Genomic DNA, 21,135 nt, shown 5'->3' on the forward strand with positions numbered 1-21,135 from the left:
TTAGTCATGCCCCTCCATGGTAAGTCTAGTCTGTGACACAGTGGGTCCAAGAACCACATGCATCACCTTTTTGAGTAACACATCCGTTCTTGAAACTGTGGTTTCGAATGGATTGGAAGAAACCGGATAAGAAGATTGATCTCGGTTTAAGATTCAAGTCTGTCTATAGATTAGACCAGACCTGGGCAAAGTGCGGCCCGCAAGTCACATTCGGCCCTCGGCTGCTCCAGCTTGACCTGTGGACTGCGACAACCGAAAAACTGAAAACACAGGTCAGTGGACCAAACCATGTGGCAGTCTTCCTCTGCTTAGTATCACAATTTCACTGCTATATAGATCCTTAGCGGTGAATACAATGGTGGAGAAGAGAGACTGAAACAGCAGACGCAATTACTTCACTACATTGTGTCTGCTCTGTTAGCACACAGTAAAGACCAGAGCAGAGCACTAGGTGAACGTGTTTTTTTTATTTATGTGAATGTGTGGGATGTGTGTCTGTATATAGGAGGGCTATGTGAATGCTATGTAAGGGTTCTTATGTGTATAGGATGGCTCATACTGTATATTCAAGAGAATTCATTTCAGCCTTTGACTCGTCCTTCCACAACAGTCACAGTCTCTCATTTGGTCACTCAGGAAAATTAATTGCCCACATCTGGATAGGACCATTCTTTTTTGGACAGTGGGAGATGCTCCTTAAGGTGTATCTAGAAGTACAGTTATATGAAAAAGTTTGGGCACCCCTATTAATCTTAAGCTTAATGTTTTATAAAAATTGTTTTTTTTGCAACAGCTATTTCACTTTCATATATCTAATAACTGTTGGACACAGTAATGTTTCTGCCTTGAAATGAGGTTTATTGTACTAACAGAAAATGTGCAATCTGCATTCAAACAAAATTTGACAGGTGCATAAGTATGGGCACCCTTATCATTTTCTTGTTTTAAATACTCCTACCTACTTTTTACTGACTTGCTAAAGCACTTTTTTTGGTTTTGTAACCTCATTGAGCTTTGAACTTCATAGCCAGGTGTATGCAATCATGAGAAAAGCTACTTAAAGTGGCCACTTGCAAGTTGTTCTCCTGTGTGAATCTCCTCTGAAGAGTGGCATCATGGGCTCCTCAAAACAACTGTCAAATGATTTGTAAACAAAGATTATTCAACATAGTTGTTCAGGGGAAGGATACAAAAAGCTGTCTAAGAGATTTAACCTGTCAATTTCCACTGTGAGAAACATAGTAAGGAAATGGAAGAAAACAGGTACAGTTCTTGTTAAGGCCAGAAGTGGCAGGCCAAGAAAAACATCAGAAAGGCAGAGAAGAAGAAAGCTGAGATCAGTCAAGGACAATCCTCAGACCACCTCAGAGAGCTGCAGCATCAACTTGCTGCAGATGGTGTCACTGTGCATCGGTCAACTATACAACGCATTTTGCACAAGGAGAAGCTGTATGGGAGAGTGATGCGAAAGAAGCCGTTTCTGCAAGCACGCCACAAACAGAGTCGGCTGAGGTATGCAAAAGCACATTTGGAGAAGCCAATTTCTTTTTGGAAGAAGGTCCTGTGGACAGATGAAACCAAGATTGAGTTGTTTGGTCATACAAAAAGGCGTTATGCATGGCGGCCAAAAAACAACAGCATTCCAAGAAAAACACTTGCTACCCACAGTAAAATTTGGTGGAGGTTCCATCATGCTTTGGGGCTGTATGGCCAATGCCGGCACCGGGAATCTTGTTAAAGTTGAGGGACACATGGATTCCTCTCAGTATCAGCAGATTCTTGACAATAATGTTCATGAATCAGTGACAAAGTTGAAGTTACGCAGGGGATGGATCTTTCAGCAAGACAATGATCCAAAACACCGCTCCAAATCTACTCAGTCATTCATGCAGAGGAACAATTACACTGTTCTGGAATAGCCATCCCAGTCCCCAGATCTGAATATGATTGAACTGTGGGATCATTTGAAGAGGGCTGTCCATGCTCGGCGACCATCAAACTTAACTGAACTGGAATTGTTTTGTAAAGAGGAATGGTCAAAAATACCTTCATCCAGGATCCAGGAACTCATTAAAAGCTACAGGAAGCGACTAGAGGCTGTTATTTTTGCAAAAGGAGGATCTGCTAAATATTAATGTCACTTTTCTGGTGAGGTGCCCATACTTATGCACCTGTCCAACAGTTATTAGATATATGAAATTGAAATAGCTGTTGCAAAAAAACCAATTTTTATAAAACATTAAGCTTAAGATTAATAGGGGTGCCCAAACTTTTTCATATAACTGTAGCTAAAGGGTTTAAGAAATCTATTTGCTATCTAACGACTCATCCCTCTTGAAAGATCTGATGGACAGGAAAGTAACACTCATTATTTAAAAAATCATAATATTTCTTTGCTTCTATTTCTAAGTTCGACATAGCAACGATTCCTGTAGCAAGAACTCTCTATGTATGGTTGAACTATCTAACAAATTATCTGCATAACGGGGTGGATAGAGAAGAAATTTTCTACCAGCTTCTCTAGAAACCATGAAAAAAATGGGGTTTATGATGCCAACCCCTAAAGCCTTTCCGGTAGGCCCAAGGCTTTTCACTGGCGTGGCTAGAAACTTTCTGACCATATGTGGGTGCATTTGGTCCTCTCCAACAGACAAGTTCCATCTCAAGGTTCCCCTCACTTACAGATCATAATTCAAGAATTTGTCTCCAAAGGAGCAATGGAATTGGTCCCTCATGTTGAAAAGGGACAAGGGATTCACTCCAAGGTCTTCTTAGTTCCAAACCCGAGAAGAACAGGAGACAAGTGATAGAGCTTACGTATTTAAGCCAGGTGCACACCGACAAAACATCGAATTACACTCGGACCCATGTTATTCTAGCATGTCCAACTTTGATTCGATATTCATTTAACACTCATCCATGCAAGACAAGGACTGTATAGAAATCAGTGGACTGCACTCAATGGAGAAATTTTGTTCTAAACTTCTCCTATCAGTGTGTTTTGATTCTCTTTATGCTAACACTGATCAAACTCTAATCAGAGTTTCATCACAGTCTGATGTGCATAATCGGATGAGAGGCCATCTGACCTTAGTCTTAAACAAAATTCTAGCCAAAAAGCATCTCAAAACAGAAATGGGTCTTTGAATGAGGCGACTTCATCGCATTGACAGACCTCTCAATGTATACCTTCATATCCCGATTCTCCCAGTACATAGGAAATTCCTCAGGATTGCAGTTGTTTACAATGATCAAGTTCATCATTATTAGCTCAAGTGCTGTCATCAGCTCCCAGGGTGTGTATGATCCCTTTTGTCCTGTCATCAGCTCCAAGTGAGTTTATGAAGATCCCAGTGGTCCTCACAGCGTGCTCAGAATGAAGGATGCCACAGTCATTCCATATTTAGATGATTCATTAAATAACCGACAGCACGTCTATTGAGCTCTCATCTCAAATTGTCTTTAAATCTTCTGTGGCTTTCTGATGAACTGGAAAATTTGCAGTTGCTACCCTCTCAGACAATCCAGTTCTTGATGTGCATTCTGGATTCTTAGCAGATGTGTGTGAGAGTGTTGGCCGTCCAGGTTCAAAAAAATCATTTAGTTTCATCCCTCCCTCCATCACCAACCTCACACAACAGTGAGATTTGCCTTGAGAGTCTTAGGTTCCCTTATATATGGTTCTTTTGGCTCATGCTCACATCCGTGGTTTCCAGAGCAATATGTTTTATTCATGGACCAAGTCAATCAGCTCATTGGACAGCCATCTGATTTCTCAAGTGGCAAAAAATTACATGGAGTGGTGGTTACTGGAAGAGCATCTATCTCACAGTCAATCTCTGAGTATGATTCTCATTATGGATGCCTTAGTCTTCGAATGGGTTACCAATGTCTTGAATCCTTGGGTTAAGAGTAGGCAGTCTATGCAGGAAAAGTTTCCGTCCTCCAACTTCAGAGAAATGCGTGCTGTCAAACTAGCCCTCCATCATTCCATTCTTGCTCACGAAATGTAGAAGTAGTGGTACAATCAGACAATCAGTCAATAGGTTTTTACCTCAACATGCAGGGGGGAAAACGAATTCCCCTCTGAAGGCAGAACGCAAGAAGATCATGTTGTGGGCTGAACACAACTTAACTGATATCTCGACGACCCAAATAACGGGGTCTCTCAACACTCAAGACGACAGGCACAACTCATTTCTTTTGTAAGAATGGAGCCTGAGCTAGGTAGTATTTGCAGAGATTCACCTGAAGTTCGGACACATTTAGGTAGATGTCTTCATTTCAAGAGAAAACACCAATTCCCGAAAGTTCTATTTTCTAAATCACCTAGATCATCCAGAAATTGTGGACAGTCTTTCGGTGTCCTGGAAAACATTTTTGAGTACATATTTCCTCCGATTCCAATGATTCCGGGAAGTTAGAAGAAAATAAAAGAGAACAACGCGAGGGCCATAAAGATACTTCCATATTAACCTCAAAGGGCCTGTTTCTCACTCGGTTTGTTTCTCTCGAAAAACTGATATTGGAGGCTGCCACTGTGAAAAGACGTTCTAACCCAGAAAGATTGTTGTCATCCCAGTCTGAAGCTTCTTCACTTTTCAGGATGGAGGATGAACTAGCTTTTCATGTTAAGGAAGAATTATAAAAACCATATCAACCTTTAGAAAGCCAAACACTAGAAGAACATATCACAGAATCTGAAAGGTTTTTCATAGCCATTTGTAATGAATGTATAAGCACACTCACACAAGCTACGTTTAAACCATGAGAGACAAACATCTGAACTCAACAGATCCCTGTTCAAACTAGGAAAGTCCCTAATCTGACCCTAATACAGTAATGGCAGAAAGTGTTGTCACTCTTAAAATTTTTCCAGAAAACAAAGTATTTCTCCTAGAAAATTATTGCAATTACACATGTTTTGTTATACACATGTTTATGCCCTTTGTGTATATTGGAACAACATAAAAAAACAACAACAGAGAAATAAAGGCAAATTGGACATACTTTCACATAAACCCCCAAAATTGGCCAGACCAAATTGTTGGCACCCTCAAATTAATATTTAGTTGCACACCCATTGGAATAAATAATTGTAATAAATTGCTTTCTATAACCATCAACAAGCTTCTTACACATCTCAACTGGAATTTTGGACCACTCTTCTTGTATAAACTGCTCCAGGTTTCTCATGCTTGAAGGGTGCCATCTCCAAACAGCAATTTTAAGATCTCTCCACAGGTGTTCAATGGAATTTAGATCCAGACTCGTTGCTGTCACGTCAAAACTATCCAGTGCTTTGTTTCCATCAATTTCTGGGTATTTCTTGAATTATGTTTAGATTCATTGTCCTGCTAGGAGACCCATGACCTAGAACGCAAACCCATCATTCTGACCTTGGGAACTACATTGCAACCCAAAATCCTTTGGTAATCTTCAGATTTCATGATGTTCAACATCTTTGAACATTCACCATATTTAACTGTAGGTACAATGTTTTTTTCGTTGTAGGCCTGATTCTGTTTTCAGTAAATGGTAGAATGATGTGCTTTACCAAAAAGTTCTATCTGATCTGTCCACAAGACACTTTTGCAGAAGGATTTTGGCTTCCTCACATACATTTTGGCAAACTGCAGTCTAGCTTTTTTGTGTCTCTGTGTCAGCAGTGGTGTTCTCCTGGATCTGTTGCTATAGTGTATCATTTCATTCTAATGTCAACGCATAGTTTGTGCTGAAGCTGATGGCACCCCTGAGCCTGCAGAACAGCTTGAACTTCTTTGGAACTTGATTGGGGCAGCTTGTCCACCACCGGACTATCCTCCATTGCAACCTTTCATCAATATTTTTCTGCCCTCCACATCCAGGGAGATTAGTTACAGTGCCATGGGTTGTAAATGTCTTGATTGTGTTGCGCACTATGGTCAAAGGAACATCAAGTTCTCTGGAGATTGACTTATAACCTTGAGATTGTTGATATTTTTCAACAATTTTGTTTTTCGAGTCTTCAGACAGTTCTCTTTTCTTCTTTGTGTTCTCCATTCTTAGTGTGGCACACACAGACACACAATGCAAATATTGTGTCTGTTAACTTCTCCCCTTTTTATCTGGTTTCAGTTATGCCTTTCATATTGCCCACACCTGTTACTTGCCACAGGTGAGTTTGAAAGAGCATCACATTCTTAAAACAAAGTTGTTTACCCACAATTTTGGAAAGGTGCCAACAATTATGTCCAGCCCATTTTTAGTGTTTTGTTTGAACTTATGTTCAATTTGCCTTTTTTTCTCAATTTTTTTTTGCTGTTCCAATTCACGAAAAGGAAATATACATGTGCATGACAAAATATGTGTAACTTCAATAATTTTTTAGGAGAAATACTTCATTTTCAACGGTGCCAACATTTTTGGCCATCACTGTATGTCCTGCCTGCCTGCCTGCCCGCTGAGATTGGCACCCTAAATACTTGTAATTGAGCCCCCACTCAACATCAACTTACTCTGAATGACCGTAACTGCATCCTCTCTATAAACAATGTGCAACACTAGAACAATAATAACTATAAAGTGAAATACACAAAAATCTGAGGAAAAGATGAGTCGCCCCGCCAGGGCCGTGGAGTACTCGGTACCGGGTCTTGAGTTCCCAGGGGGATGTCACGGTGGCGACCTGGTCCGTGGCCCTGGGCGCTCAAGAAAAAGGGAAAGGTCTTTAAAGGGAATAAAGTTTATGTACGTTACGCCACCTGTGGTATTCGGTCAGTGGGGACCGACACTGCTTTTAAGGGGTCCTCTGGGGTGATGTTATGGCAGCTAGGTGGTATACCTTTCCACAGGTAAAGTTTATCCCCAGGGCTCCCGGTGTGTAGATGGAAGATGGTGAATGGTGCAGTAAAGAACAAGGACACAGGTTTGCAGTCTCTTTACCTTGTTTACTGATGATTTCAGGCAGCCACAGTCCAGGACACCAGATCACAGGGCAGGCAGGGTCCGGCTGTCTTGGAGGCAAGTTAGGAGTCCCCTTATCCAGGTGGAAATCACAGCCTTCTTCTAGCGCTCTGGTGTTGTAGTCCCTTACTGCCTATGGCTTCAGATAAGGTCCTCACAGATGTTCTCTCTCTCTGTCCCACGTAAAGGATAGGACATAACCCGTATGATTGGTGACTTGAGTCTGTTTATAGGGACTCTAGCACGCCCCGGCTCTAAAGGTGTCACCGTGTCTCCTGGGTATTAAGGCGGACAGGTAACTTGAAGTTCAGCTGTCCTGCTGGTCTCTGATGTAAGTCGTAGAGGCCCTTACAACCTCGGTGTTCTGGCTACCGGTCTCTGCGCCTCAGAAGGAGGCAGCCTGCTCGTGGCTGGTCTCCCACTGGAATCCTCTCCTGTGCTTCACTCTCCTACACACTCACTGCAATATATTCGGCTTTCTGTAAGTCTCCTTCCAGGAGCTGCAGCACTGTGGCTACACAGCTCCGTAAACCCTCTTCTGCCTCAGACTGATCCATTCTGTTTCCTGGCAAGAACTGTTCTCTCTCTTTCCCTCCAAAAACTACCTTATATATGGGGAGTCACCTAGTAAATAGGATCAAAAGCTCCCCCTGGTGGCCTGGAGTGTGAATGTGTTGCATGCTTGTGTTTACCTGGTTACAGTTATCCCTTTTTGCCTCCAAATGTAACATCACTCTCCCTGTGAGGAAAGCAATGCTACTGTGACGACCAGAACCCTGGGGCGCTACCAAGACACAGGACTTTGAACGTGTTCATACAGACACATAGGAAAGCCGAAAGAAAATAAGAAGACTTTCACACAAATGGAATACGTGTAAAAACCTCCCAGACACCAAACATAAAACAAAGGAAAGGGTACTGGGGAGGAAGACAAACAAACCTTTGGAAAAGCAACAGAGATTAACCAGGTAAAATAATCCCTCGTTGACGAGCTAAAACTCTAAACACCATCTGTCTTGAAATATATCCAGTAAAGATGCAGGTGCAAGGTGATTATAAATAGCTCCTCCCAAGAAGTCATAAGACAGAACCAAATGGGAAAGAGAGAGACACTTGAGTAAAAGCAAACCAAACAAAGGAAAGAAACGACAAAAGAACCATCATCAGTTGGACAGAGACCAAACTGGCTGAGGCTCAGCAGAAAGGGAAAACGACCAGGCAGCAAGAGATCAGCGGATCGAGTTCAAAGACAGAGGCATGACACCATTTTTCCGAAAATTTGGTTTCCCTCTGTTTTGGAAACCCCTCTTTAGGACGAGAATTAGGGGAGACACAAAGGGTCTCGCACGTTTGACAGTGTTCATCAAATCAGGGCGGAAGAAGAGACAAAGCATACACAGGTGTCTGTCTGTGTGCAGATCTTGTCTGACACATCCTCAAATGCTTTTGATTTTTCTTGCCTTCAGAAAAGAGGAAGTTACAGTACATCACAAAAAGATAAGTAAGTTAAAAAAAAAGCTAACTGACTTCTGGCTTAAATCAGATTTCATCTGTCTTCAAATGCTTATCAGAAAACCAATATTCAGTTTCTGTTAGTTATACAAACTTACAAACACACAGAAATATTAAGACTAGACATATACCGTAGATATACATTTAAATGGTAATCAAAGCAAGCTATAAACTATTAACCATAACACTTATAGTTTGCTATTTATTCAACAGGATCTAAAAGTTAAATTTTCTGAAATAAATGCATGATAATTTTTGTTTTCCTTTTTTTTTTATATAGCACTAACATATTCCGCAGCGCTTTACAGTTTTCACACATTATCATCGCTGTCCCCGATGGGGCTCATAATCTAGAATCCCCCAGACTTCTGACCCATACCCCCACTGGTCATGCTATTTAGGCATACATCTTCTATCTTTGGGGGTAAGCATGCTTTTCAGCCCTATCTAAGGCTATAGGCAATCTTTATGGCGTTACAGAGCCTTTAAATTTCTATCGTCTAATGTCACATATAGATATGTGAATAGGCTTTAGCCATACTTGTCTTCATTCCATAGATTACATGAGACACCTGATATCTTCTGCAGCAAATAATTTATATGTAATATTTATTCTTATTGTGAACTTTTGCGCCTCCTTAATGATTGGGAAATATAGTACCCTCTTATATATATTTTCCATGCGTGGGCTAGCTCTGCTATATGATTGTTGAAGTTATATTGTCTATGCTGTATAATGGTGTCACTTGGGTCCCTGTCCGGCAGTTTGACCCTATTATGGGGATGTATAGTATTCCAGTTTTTAAATGTTTTTAAATTTCGGGTGTTTGTGGCTTTCAATAAACTTTATATATTTTGTGCATTTTGGTGGTCCCGGCTCATAGCATGTCCTCTTTTTCTTGTTTCTGCATTATGGTTTTTTGACATGCTCCAGGTAGATCCCTATAGCTTATTGTACTTGAAGGTGCCCTCCGCAGTCTGTGTTTCTGAGTGGTAAAAATACGCAACAAAAGCATTTAAAAAAAAGTATTTTATGCAGCGTTTTTTCTGCCAACACATTAGAATATACAGCAGAATTTTCTCTTGCAAGTCCTGAACATGTGCACATAGACTTAATCCCTGTCCTGTGTCCCTCCATTCATTATAATTACTTGATAGAATCATAATGAATTTGAGGGTGGGAGAAGACGCTATCAGATACTTAACATCATCCGCCACCTCCCAATTTATTTTCTCCCACCTTTCTAAATCATTATAAAGTGTCCTATGCACATTTACCTCTCCTTTTCCACTCCTCAATAAATTTTAAGTCCCTGATAGTGTCATAATGAATTGTGAGATGGCAAAGGACACTATCAGGGACTTAGCACCCTCCTGCACCACCCAATTCATTTTTCAACCATATCTAACATCCTCCTCCCACTGTTTGTAAGACCATTATAATTCCCCCATACTTCCATCCCAATCCCCCACCCCTTTATTGTCTTCTTCCCCACCCCTTATTGTTCTCACCCACATCCCTCATTGTCATCTCCCCCACTCCCATCATTGTCCTCTCCACCACATCTCTCATTGTCCTCTCCTCCACATCCCTCATTAGCCTCTCCCCATTCCCTTCATTGTCCTCTCCCCCACAGCCAATCATTGTCCTCTCCCCCACCTTCCTCATTGTCCTCTCCCAACTCCCATCATTATCCTCTCACCCACTTCCATCATTGTCCTCTCACCACTCCCATTATTGTCCTCTTCCCCACCTCCATCATTGACCTCTCCCAACTCCCATCATTGTCCTCTCCCCACAACGATCATTTTCCTCTCCCACTCCCATCATTGTTATCCTCCCAAATCATCATTGTTCTCCCCAACTCCTATAATTTTCCTCTCCCCACGCACATCATTGTCCTCTCCCCTCTCCTATCATTGTCCTCTTCCCACCCCCATCATTGTCCTCTCCCCTCATTGTCCTCTTCTCACCCCCATCTTTGTCCTCTCCCCACTCCCATCATTGTTCTCCCCCACATCCCTCATTGTTCTCCCCACCAGCTTCCATTCTCCTCTCCCCAGTGTATTGAAAAAAATGCACTCAAGTCTCTGTCCATTCCCCTGCAGCAGCATTTCTTACTTTGTCACAGGCAACTTTCTAAATGACACAGGCGTGCGCTGCATGCTGACATCATCAAGCCGTGCGCACCTGTATCATTGAGAAAGTGCAGGGGCACGAATCTGAGGACATTCCTGCAGCTCCGCTGACATTTCCTCTTGTAAGCAGAATGGCAGGATTGCTCCCTGCCCAGCATGCTGCATATAAGGACTATCTAGCCATGGGCCCACCATAAAATTTTTATCCTGGAAAACCTTTTTTAGTGGCCATGTACTCAGCAAGAAGAGTCAGTGAAATTCAAACTTTTCCCTGTAGGGAGCCCCATCTTCGAGGTTTCGATGACTGTCTGGTTCTTCGCACCATGACAAGTTTTTTCCCGAAAGTTTCCTCATTTGTCAATATGAACCAAGAGGTTGTCCTTCCATCTTTCTTAAATGGAGAGTTAGAGAACGCCACTTCCAATCTGCATCTTCTGTACATTAAGAGGGTGGTTCTAACCTACATCTGCTATTCCTCGGAATATAGGAAAGATGAACAGTTCCATGGGAAAATAGAGGTGAAAATGCAAGTAAAGATGCTTTCTCTAGCTGTTTGAAGAGTTCTATCAAAGTTTGCTATCAATCAAGAGGGCCTTCAACCTTCAATTATAAAAGTACATTCCACACAGTTCACAGCAGCTTCTTGGGCAGAATTCAACTATAGCCATCTGGACCAAATATGCAAGTTTGCTATGTGGTAAATGTAATGACCGGTATGCAGGTCATTGTTTGAGAATGGGATACGGCACTGCTATGAATGACTCTGACCATGATATGATACCAAACCAACTTCTCTTTATAACTTGTGACGAAAAATAACAGGATTTTACTTCTCAACAAAATATAGGCCATAATAGTCACAAATCACATAATACAAATTATGCAGCCTGAGAGATCCCCAAGTGCCAGCTTCATGGACAGGAGCAGGACTACCCCAAGGCTATGCCACTCCCTTCCTTGTCCGGTACAAGGCCTACCCGGGGTTCTACTGTGACCATGACACGTGGTCCTCTCAGGTATATACGCCCACCTTCCGCCTAAACTACAATAGATTCTGGGTACCCTGTTTTCCCTTTGATATATACTGTATATATATATATATATATATATATATATATACTATATAATTGTCTAAGGGTCACTTCCGTCTTTCTGTCTGTTTTTCTGGCTGTCCTTCTGTCTGTCACAGATATTCATTGGTCGCGGCCTCTGTCTGTCATGGAAATCCAAGTTGCTGATTGGTCGCGGCAAAACAGCCATGACCAATCAGCAACGGCCACAGTCCGGAAGAAAATGGCCGCTCCTTACTCCCCGCAGTCAGTGCCTGGCGTCCGAATACTCCCCTCCAGTCACCGCTCACACAGGGTTAATGGCAGCGTTGACCGCGGTGTAACGCACTCGGTTAATGCTGCTATTAACCCTGTGTGACCAACTTTTTACTATTCATGCTGCCTATGCAGCATGAATAGTAAAACGATCTAATGTTAAAAATAATAAAAAAATTAAAAATAGTTACATACTCACCCTCCGTTGGCCCCCGGATCGAAGCGGTTACCGAGTCCGGGCCCCGGTGACCGCTCCATGCATTGCGGTCTCGCGAGATGATGATGTGCAGTCTCGCGAGACTGCTACGTCATCATCTCGTGAGACCGCAATGCACTCTTCAGACCAGAGCGCGCGAGGAGCATCGGTAACTGCTTCTATCCGGGAGCATCGGTAACCGCTTCGATCCGGGGGCCAACGAAGGGTGAGTATGTAACTATTTTTTATTTTAATTCTTTTTTTTAACAGGGATATGGTGCATACTACGTGACTGGCCAGAATACTACGGGACTGGGCAGTATACTACGTGACTGGGCAGTATACTACGTGTCTGTGCTGTATACTACGTGGCTCTGTGCTGTATACTACGTGACTGGGCAATATACTATGTGGCTGGGCAATATACTATGTGGCTGGGCAATATACTATGTGGCTGGACAATATACTACGCCGCTGGGCAATATACTTAATGACTGGGCAGTATACTACGTGACTGGGCAGTATACTACGTGTCTTTGCTGTATACTATGTGGCTCTGTGCTGTATACTACGTGACTGGGCAATATACTATTTGGCTGGGCAATATACTACGTGGCTGGGCAATATACTATGTGACTGGGCAATATACTATGGGGCTGGGCAATATACTACATGACTGGGCAGTAAACTACAGTACGTGACTGGGCAGTATACTATGTGTCTGTGCTGTATACTATGTGGCTCTGTGCTGTATACTAAGTGACTGGGCAATACACTATGTGGCTGGGCAATATACTATGTGGCTGGGCAATATACTATGTGGCTGGACAATATATTACATCGCTGGGCAATATACTACGTGACTGGGCAGTATACTACATGACTGGGCAGTATACTACGTGTCTGTGCTGTATACTACGTGGCTCTGTGCTGTATACTACATGACTGGTCAATATACTATGTGGCTGGGCAATATACTATGTGGCTGGGCAATATACTATGTGGACTGGGCAAAATACTACGTGGCTGGGCAATATACTATGTGGACTGGGCAATATTTTACATGGTTGGGCAATATACTGCGTGGCTGGGCAATATACTACGTGACTGGGCAATATACTACGTGGCTGGGCAATATACTACGTGGTTGGGCAATATACTATGTGGACTGGGCAATATTTTACGTGGCTGGGCAATATACTACGTGGTTGGGCAAAATACTATGTGGCTGGGCAATATACTACGTGGTTGGGCAATATACTGCGTGGCTGGGCAATATACTACGTGACTGGGCAATATACTATGTGGCTGGGCAATATACTACGTGGCTGGGCAATATACTACGTGGACTGGGCAATATACTACGTGGCTGGGCAATATACTACGTGGCTGGGCAATATACTATGTGGCTAGGCAATATACTATGTGACTGGGCAATACATTACGTGACTGGGCAATATACTACGTGGCTGGGCAATATACTACGTGGTTGGGCAATATACTACGTGGCTGGGCAATATACTACATGGCTGGGCAATATACTACGTGGCTGGGCAATATACTACGTGGACATGCATATTCTAGAATACCCGATGCGTTAGAATCGGGCCAACATCTAGTATATATATACGTGGCTGGGCAATATACTACGTGGCTGGGCAATATACTACGTGGACTGGGCAATATACTACGTGGCTGGGCAATATACTACGTGGTTGGGCAATATACTACGCGGCTGGGCAATATACTACGTGGCTGGGCAATATACTACGTGGCTGGACAATATACTACGTGGACGTGCATATTCTAGAATACCCGATGCGTTAGAATCGGGCCACCATCTACATATATATATGTACTAGATGGTGGCCCGATATATATATATATATATATATATATACCGTATATATATATATATATATATAGAGTTGAGCGACTTTCATTTTTTTCGGATCGAGTCGGGTTTCGCGAAACCCGACTTTGTCAAAAGTCGGGTCAGGTGAAATCGGCCGATTATTGTGAAAAGTCGGGGGCCGACTGAAACACGAAACCCAATGCAAGTCAATGGGGAATCAAGGTCAGCAGTGAGTGGAGGACAGGAAAACACCTACAGTGCCCATTTTAATGCCAAAAACATCAATTCTTATTACTTAAGCTTGTCAATCTTAATTTACTTTATAATAATAGTTAGGCATTGAAAACTGGGGGTCATTTGGCTAAAGTTGTGGGGGGGTAGGGCTGACTCTAAATTTTCGTGGGCCCAGGAAACGCGGAATACGTCACGGCGGTGGAGCAGGGAGAGGTAAGTATTTCAACTTTGCAAGTGCTGTGATCCTGAGCAAGCAGGGGGGGCCCACTCGTTGGCACTGGCACAGGGCCCCTCATAGTACGGCGGTGTGTTTGACGGCGGGTGGCGCCTCCCACTGGCAGAGACACTTTTGCGTACTATGAGGGGCCCTGTGCCAGTGACGTTGCCAACGAGTATGCCTTCCCACCTGATGAAGGAACCTGCACTTTTATCTGCACCTTCCTCTTTGTCCCCGTGTAAGGTGGTATAGTATGCGGGAAGGGGAGCCTGACTTTCAGAAGGGTCAGATTCTGGCTGTGTAGAGTGCAAGGGGAATGTAGTGGTCTGGGTCAATGTACCAGCAGACTCATCTAGCAGTGGCTGGGCAATGGGCAGGATGAGGAGGAAACACAGATATAGGCCCAAATAATAAAGTAGGCTAAATGCAGTTCAAAATTGGTAACAGGACTAAACAGGCGGCATTGCTTTGTTCAGTGGAAGAAAACTGTAATGAGTGACAGGCACAGTTAGTAGGCCCAAATAATAAAGTAGGCTAAATGCAGTTTAAATGTGGTAACAGGACTAAACAGGCGGCATTGCTTTGTTCAGTGGAGGAAAACTGTAATGAATGGCAGACAGAGTTAGTAGGCCCAAATAATAAAGTAGGCTAAATGCAGTTCAAATGTGGTAACAGGACTAAACAGGCGGCATTGCTTTGTTCAGTGGAGGAAAACTGTAATGAGCGGCAGACACAGTTAGTAGGCCCAAATAATAAAGTGGGCTAAATGTCTGCCAAAAAATTGTTCATAAATAAACAGGTGGCATAGCTAGGTACAGGGGTGGGCTCCTCTGCTGAGTAGCAGACAGTAGTAGTAGGCGCAAAGTATTAACTGGTCTAAATGGAGGCCATGGCCCCTGTATATTTTAACTATCATCTATCATTTTAACAAATTTGTATTGGCAGTGCCATTGAAGGATTTAACAGCACAGACTACACAGTGGTGGAGCAGGGAGAGGTAAGTATTGCAAGTGGTAGAGCACTGTTCGAGCTGGGGGGAACACTCTCTCGTGGGCGGCTGTACTGGCACAGGGCCCCTCATATTACGATGGTGTGTCTGACATTGGTTGTGCACCACCACCATCAGAGACACTTCATTGTACTATGAGGGACCCTGTGCCAGTGTCGTCGCCCAAGAGTGGGCCCACCCACCTGTCCAGGCAAACGGCACTCGCACGGGTGCTTGCGCCAGGTGGTGACCACGGCCCTGTGGGGGGAGTCAGCCCATTTAGGGAGGTATAAAAATGGCCTATGGTGGACATTCAGCAGCTGCAAATGGAGGAATTGGAGAAGTCAGTAAGAGGAGGCCAAAAGCAAGACATTTTTCAGGCAAGCTACGTGTCAGCAGGGGAAGGTGGGGCAAAATAATTTGAAATCCATGATTGGTTCATTTCAACGAAGGTTAGATCATCAACATTTTGGGTAGCCAGACGTGTCCTTTTTTCGGTCAGTATTGAACCAGCAGCACTGAAGACTCTTTCTGATAGCACACTAGCAGCAGGACAAGCGAGCTCCTGTAATGCATATTCTGCCAATTCAGGCCAGGTGTCTATTTTAGATGCCCAGTAATCAAAGAGGAATGACCTGTGAGGGAGAACATCGATAAGGGAGGAAAAGTAGTTCGTAACCATACTGGACAAATACTGTCTCCTGTCACTTTGAATTGATGCAGCAGTACCTGTCGTGTCAGCGGTCATTGCAAAATCACTCCACAACCTGGTCATAAAACCCCTCTGTCCAAGGCCACTTCGGATTTGTGCACCTCTAACACCTCTGTCATGTTGCCCCCTACGGCTCGCGTGAGAACCATCACCGCCGTTGTGTGCTGGGAATGCCTGAACCAAACGGTCTACAAGAGTTGCTTGTTTGTTAGCCAGTAGGGTTGAGCGAAACGGGTCGATCATTTTCAAAAGTCGCCGACTTTTGGCTAAGTCGGCGTCTCATGAAACCCGATCCGACCCCTGTGCTTGTCGGCCATGCGGTACGCGACTTTCGCGCCAAAGTCGCGTTTCAATGACGCGAAAAGCGCCATTTCTCAGCCAATGAAGGTGAACGCAGAGTGTGGGCAGCGTGATGACATAGATCCTGGTCCCCACCATCTTAGAGAAGGGCATTGCAGTGATTGGCTTGCTGTCTGCGGCGTCACAGGGGCTATAAAGGGGCGTTCCCGCCGACCGCCATCTTACTGCTGCTGATCTGAGCTTAGGGAGAGGTTGCTGCCGCTTCGTCAGAAGCAGGGAGAGCGTTAGGCAGGGTCCACTAACCACCAAACCGCTTGTGCTGTAGCGATTTCCACTGTCCAACACCACCTTCGGTGTGCAGGAACAGTGGAAGCTATTTTTTTTTTTTTTCCTCAGCGCTGTAGCTCATTGGGCTGCCCTAGAAGGCTCCGTGATAGCTGTATTGCTGTGTGTACGCCACTGTGGAAACCAACTGCTTTTTTCAAAGCACATATCCTCTTGTTCCTTTCTGCACAGCTATCTTTTTTGTTTGTCCACACTTTTTATTTAATTTGTGCATCAGTCCACTCCTATTGCTGCCTGCCATACCTGGCTTAGATTACTGCAGGGAGATAGTAATTGTAGGACAGTCCCTGTTTTTTTTTTTTTTTTTTGTGGGAGATTAAGATTGGCATTTCTGCTACAGTGCCATCCCTGTGTGTGCCATCTCTCACTGAGTGGGCCATAGAAAGCCTATTTATTTTTTCCGTGATTTGTGTTCTAAATTCTACCTCAACACAAAAACACTACATCAATCAGTGGTAGAAAAATATTGGCCTCAGTCAGGGCTTGTGTGCCACTGCTGTGTGTGCTATCTCTTATTCAGTGGGCTATAGAAAGCCTATTTATTTATTTATTTTTTTTCTTATTATTTGGTTTCTAAAGTCTCCCTGAAAAAAAAATAAATAAATAAAAAAACAGTGGGAGAGTAATATTGCCCTTTCAGCTTGTGTGCCAGTCTTGACTCCTGGGTGTGCCACCTCTCTCTCTAATTGTGGGCCATAGAAAGCCTTTTTTTTTTTTTTTTAAATATTATTGGGTTTCTAAAGTCTCCCTTAAAAAACAAAAAATACATAAAAAAACAGTGGGAGAGTAATATTGCCCTTTCAGCTTGTGTGCCAGTCTTGACTCCTGGGTGTGCCACCTCTCTCTCTCATTCAGTGGGCCATAGAAAGGCTATTTATTTTTTTGGTTTTTTTAATATTATTTGGTTTCTAAAGTCTCCCTGAAAATAAAAAAAAAAAAACTTAAAAAAACAGTGGGAGAGTAATATTGCCCTTTCAGCTTGTGCGCCAGTCTTGACTCCTGGGTGTGCCACCTCTCTCTCTCTAATTGTGGGGCATAGAAAGCCTTTTTTTTTTTTTTTTTTTTTTTTTATATTATTTGGTTTCTAAAGTCTCCCTTAAAAAAAAAAAAATACATAAAAAAACAGTGGGAGAGTAATATTGCCCTTTCAGCTTGTGTGCCAGTCTTGACTCCTGGGTGTGCCACCTCTCTCTCTAATTGTGGGCCATAGAAAGCCTTTTTTTTTTTTTTTTTTTAAATATTATTGGGTTTCTAAAGTCTCCCTTAAAAAACAAAAAATACATAAAAAAACAGTGGGAGAGTAATATTGCCCTTTCAGCTTGTGTGCCAGTCTTGACTCCTGGGTGTGCCACCTCTCTCTCTCATTCAGTGGGCCATAGAAAGGCTATTTATTTTTTTGGTTTTTTAATATTATTTGGTTTCTAAAGTCTCCCTGAAAATAAAAAAAAAAAAACTTAAAAAAACAGTGGGAGAGTAATATTGCCCTTTCAGCTTGTGCGCCAGTCTTGACTCCTGGGTGTGCCACCTCTCTCTCTCATTCAGTGGGCCATAGAAAGCCTTTTTTTTTTTTTTTTTTTAAAAATATTATTGGGTTTCTAAAGTCTCCCTTAAAAAACAAAAAATACATAAAAAAACAGTGGGAGAGTAATATTGCCCTTTCAGCTTGTGTGCCAGTCTTGACTCCTGGGTGTGCCACCTCTCTCTCTCATTCAGTGGGCCATAGAAAGGCTATTTATTTTTTTGGTTTTTTTAATATTATTTGGTTTCTAAAGTCTCCCTGAAAATAAAATAAAAAAAACTTAAAAAAACAGTGGGAGAGTAATATTGCCCTTTCAGCTTGTGCGCCAGTCTTGACTCCTGGGTGTGCCACCTCTCTCTCTCTAATTGTGGGGCATAGAAAGCCTTTTTTTTTTGTTTTTTTTTTAATATTATTTGGTTTCTAAAGTCTCCCTTAAAAAACAAAAAATACATAAAAAAACAGTGGGAGAGTAATATTGCCCTTTCAGCTTGTGTGCCAGTCTTGACTCCTGGGTGTGCCACCTCTCTCTCTAATTGTGGGCCATAGAAAGCCTTTTTTTTTTTTTTTTAAATATTATTGGGTTTCTAAAGTCTCCCTTAAAAAACAAAAAATACATAAAAAAACAGTGGGAGAGTAATATTGCCCTTTCAGCTTGTGTGCCAGTCTTGACTCCTGGGTGTGCCACCTCTCTCTCTCATTCAGTGGGCCATAGAAAGCCTTTTTTTTTTTTTTTTTTTAAATATTATTGGGTTTCTAAAGTCTCCCTTAAAAAACAAAAAATACATAAAAAAACAGTGGGAGAGTAATATTGCCCTTTCAGCTTGTGTGCCAGTCTTGACTCCTGGGTGTGCCACCTCTCTCTCTCATTCAGTGGGCCATAGAAAGCCTTTTTTTTTTTTTTTTTTTAACCCTTGTCAGGCTGCATAATTTTACAACCTTAACAGGCTGCATAGGTACAATTGTACCTTCACATATACCTCCACTGTGGGAAGACTTTACTTGGTTTCAGAAACTAAAGTTCATTCAGCTACAAATGTTATGCTGATATCTATTGTTCAGTGTTGTTACTGGTCACTTATGTTGCTGTCAATTAAGTTAATTCAAACTGGGAGTGGCTTCTACTTGTCTTCCTGCCTCCCTCCTCTCATTAGCCATTTTGCTGTTCATCTCATTGCTGTGAGCACACATTTCTAGGCTTGTGAAGTCTTCAATTTCTTGGAAACGATGGTAGGAAAGTCTCACAGCATCTAACAGCCAGTTATACCTTTATTCTCATTATGTGGGGACAGAACAGTCAAATTGTCTTTCAGCCTGGACTTGGCTTACATATATTTTGTATGAAACTTATCACTATAGGTATAATTTTTATACGAAAAATGGATAATAATTAGTATCTACATATTGTTTTACGATGTTTTATTTATATTCAGCACAAAATACGAAGCCAAAATTCATCTAGCAAGTCATCATGAGTGATAGTAATGCTGGATCTAGTTTCCGCCATAATCCAAGAAAACGTGTTTGCAGGTTAGTATAATTTTGTGAAAAGCCAATAATGTAGTATTTCGGAAAATTATTTATTTTACATTTTTTCATATTTACAGATTTACGTCTGACGAAATAATGCGAATGCTAGAAGAATCTGATTCTGAGCATGAGGATGAACCATATGTTGCATCTGATGATGAAAACTATGTACCACAAGTGGATGTTACTGAAGAAGATTCAGACATTGAACAAGAAATGGTCATAGAGCATGAAAATGAATACGAATCAGACGAAAGTGTTGAGGATGATTCTGTGCCTCAAAGTGCAGGCGACATTTGGACTGCTAAGGATGAAACTCAATGGTGCAGTAATCCACTGCCAAATGCACAAACAAAATCTCGTAATGTCCTACGACAAAGAGGTGGCCCTGCAGCAATCAGCAACCTATATACAGCAAAAGAGCTATTCAAGTCCATCATGACTCCCGAGATGTGTGACATCATATTACGGGAAACGAATCGAAAGGCCAAGAGAGTTTGTGATGCTTACAACAACGAACTGGTACAACGTTTTCCTGATTCTTCCAAACGGCCACCACAAAAAACATTCAAGCAATTTACTGAAACTGAACTTCATGCATTTTTGGGCATACTGATTGCTGCTGGTGTGCACAGAGCCAACAAAGAGAATCTGGAGGAAATGTGGAATGTTGCTGCTCTGCCTCTTATACGTGCAGCCATGTCTCGTGACCGCTTCAAGATGATACTCAGATTTATCAGGTTTGACAACGAAAATACACGTGCAGAACGTGTGCAAACAGATAAAGCTGCACCAATACGGGACATCTTGGACAATGCTGAACAGTAATCTGGAGAGAGCCTACAAGCCATATCATTGTATCACCGTCGACGAGCAATTATTTCCATTTAGAGGTCATACTAAATTTACCCAGTATATACCTTCAAAACCAGCTAAATATGGCATAAAGATTTTCTGGGCTTGTGACTCATCAAATGCCTACCCTTTACAAGGTCAGCTCTACACTGGGAAACCAACTGATGGTCCTCGGCATTATCATTAAAAAAAAATTTATGCTTTTTCCCTTGCATTATCTTCATTCAAAATATATGAGGTACATTTGTACCTATGCAGCTTGTTATGGATGCAAAAAGATCTCGACCCCTTATCTCGGAAGCGGGTGGAGATATTTTATTGAAATTTGGCCAATATATTCTGGACCAAAAATGTAGAGATGTCACGAAATTTCAGCCCTCTACGTCTTTTCAAAAAAAAGTTATTGCAATTTTAAAACGGAATAGTTACAATTGTACCTATTCAGCCGGATAAGGGTTAAATATTA

At 42.3% G+C, this 21,135-nt stretch overlaps 1 protein-coding gene across 1 annotated transcript; it reads left to right on the forward strand.

Annotated features, from left to right (window-relative positions):
- The first annotated feature begins 19,731 nt into the window (after window positions 1–19,731).
- LOC143783312 (uncharacterized) lies at window positions 19,732–20,642 on the forward strand. The gene is made up of 2 exons (XM_077271717.1): window positions 19,732–19,814; window positions 19,892–20,642. The coding sequence occupies exons 1-2, from the start codon at window positions 19,756–19,758 to the stop codon at window positions 20,640–20,642; spliced, it is 810 nt and encodes a 269-aa protein (XP_077127832.1). The 5' UTR covers window positions 19,732–19,755.
- The last annotated feature ends 493 nt before the right edge of the window (window positions 20,643–21,135 follow it).

This window comes from Ranitomeya variabilis, chromosome 6, assembly GCF_051348905.1.
Source record: "Ranitomeya variabilis isolate aRanVar5 chromosome 6, aRanVar5.hap1, whole genome shotgun sequence".
In the NCBI taxonomy this organism is placed as follows: Eukaryota; Metazoa; Chordata; class Amphibia; order Anura; family Dendrobatidae; genus Ranitomeya; species Ranitomeya variabilis.

What these genes read in the sequence shown, in the direction of transcription:
- LOC143783312 (XM_077271717.1), top strand. Translation starts at nt 19,756, where the DNA reads ATGAGTGATAGTAATGCTGGATCTAGTTTCCGCCATAATCCAAGAAAA. An exon ending in CCAAGAAAACGTGTTTGCAG is followed by an intron (nt 19,815 to 19,891) that starts GTTAGTATAATT and finishes TCATATTTACAG; the next exon opens with ATTTACGTCTGACGAAATAA.